The sequence below is a fragment of the Hevea brasiliensis genome, chromosome 11 (genome assembly GCF_030052815.1).
Source record: "Hevea brasiliensis isolate MT/VB/25A 57/8 chromosome 11, ASM3005281v1, whole genome shotgun sequence".
In the NCBI taxonomy this organism is placed as follows: Eukaryota; Viridiplantae; Streptophyta; class Magnoliopsida; order Malpighiales; family Euphorbiaceae; genus Hevea; species Hevea brasiliensis.
The window spans coordinates 76,932,755-76,934,483 of record NC_079503.1 but is presented as its reverse complement, the minus strand read 5'-3'; the positions used below and the strand labels follow the sequence as shown (position 1 = coordinate 76,934,483).

The following is a 1,729-nucleotide window of genomic DNA, read 5'->3' as shown; positions in this document are numbered from 1 at the left end:
AATAAATAATTTTATTTATATAATTAATTAAAATGACATTAAATTTAATATTTTAATTTAAATAATTAAATATAATATTTGTAATATAATAATAATATTATATAATATAAAATTAATAAAACATTATATAAAAAAAATTAAATTATGAATTTTTATAATAAGTATGAAAAAAAGTTAAATTAAAACCTCTAAATAGTACATGCACATTAATTAAGATAAAACCAAATCAAGACAAAAGAAAACAAGTCTAAAAGTGAAAATCAAAACCCCTAAAACCCTACAACCGAAAGTTTCTAATTAATGGTGCAAACCCTTTTCTTTCCCCATTGTCTTAGCAGAATTTGAAGCATGCCAATCCCAGCCAAGAACTCCACGCATTATAGTGGGCTCAAAACATCCAAAACTCTCTTCAAAGTCCTAAGCCCTACACAGTCTGCCGCTTTCATCACCTTCTCTAGTCCTGCCATTACTCCTTTTAGTGCCACCTGCACCAGTCCCTCCACCTGCCTCACTTCCTCCCCATTCTTCACTCGAACCACCAACCTTACCAACTCCGCCATCTTCCTGTCTGCTACAGCCACTTGTTGCCTCTCCATTTCCCTCCCCACCTTCTCCTCTTCTAACCCTATTTTCACCCTCAAAGCCTTAATCTTTCTCATATATTCTTGTGTTAATTCAACCAAACTAAAACTGAGAACACCATTTGTCTTTATTGAGTTAACCAGTTTAAGCACTGCTGAAGGTTTCCACCTAGTAACCCAAGAATACGCATTCTCTAAAGGGAAAATCCAAATTGGACAAAAGAAAGCAAGCACATATTCATGGGCTAAGGCCCATTTTATAGTGTAGTAGTCTTTGTAATGTTGTGTGACTATGGACACTGAAGCTTGTAGCTCTTGCTCACGCTCACACCCAGTTTTAGCTCGATGATCCTCAGACGCCCTTCACAGGTGTTGCAGATGCTCATCGAGTTGACACATTCACTTCTCAAAAAACTCAGAGAACCTCTCTTCAACTTTAGATTCCATATCTTTCCCCTTTCGTTTATGCAAAGAGATGGAGAAAGAAAAGGGATAGCTAGCTAGCTAGGACTAGGTGGGAGATAGAGAGAGATGAATAGAGTGATATGTTTTTATATATAAGAGAGGGTATGCTTGTGCTTGGCTTACGTGCAGCAATGAGTTAGTGGTGAGTGTCAAGGGACGAGTGACGCTTTGCAAATATGGAAAGCCTCTCCCGGAGAGGGACATGAGTCTTATGGATTTAGGTTTGGCTTTGACCATGTTGATGAGTCAATCATGCACCCCACCACTTGGGGTTTTATGTTTCTTATGTTGGAAAACGTGTCAGTAAAATAAACTATGTTGTTGAGTTCAACGTAGAACCTAGATATCTTCCTCTTCCTTCGTTGTCTCTTTCAACTTAACCCTCCTCTGAGGTAATATACAACTCCATGCAACTTGATTCTTTTGCTGACATGTTTCAATAACTATAAGCCAACAACTTGTTTAAGCTTTTAATTTTATTGATTTGAGTTTGATCATTTCTTGTTACTTGCAATTGCTTCAATCAGCGAATTTATCATTTAAGTATTTATTAATTTAAGTATTTCCAAAAATGGTTATGGTTATGAAGACCGATGAATAACAACTCTAACTCACAAAAAGCCCCTAAAATTAACAATGGCCAATTTTTTGTTTTTTTCCAATCGATAACTCAAGCATACATA

General features: G+C 35.9%; 1 protein-coding gene across 1 annotated transcript; it reads right to left on the bottom strand.

The window, feature by feature from the left end:
* Positions 1–377: 377 nt before the first annotated feature.
* Positions 378–1,028, bottom strand: LOC110650083 (protein DOG1-like 4). The gene is made up of 2 exons (XM_058129355.1): positions 1,006–1,028; positions 378–942 (listed from the first exon to the last, which is right to left on the bottom strand). Exons 1-2 carry the CDS (start codon positions 1,026–1,028, stop codon positions 378–380), a joined length of 588 nt encoding a protein of 195 aa, XP_057985338.1.
* Positions 1,029–1,729: the final 701 nt, after the last annotated feature.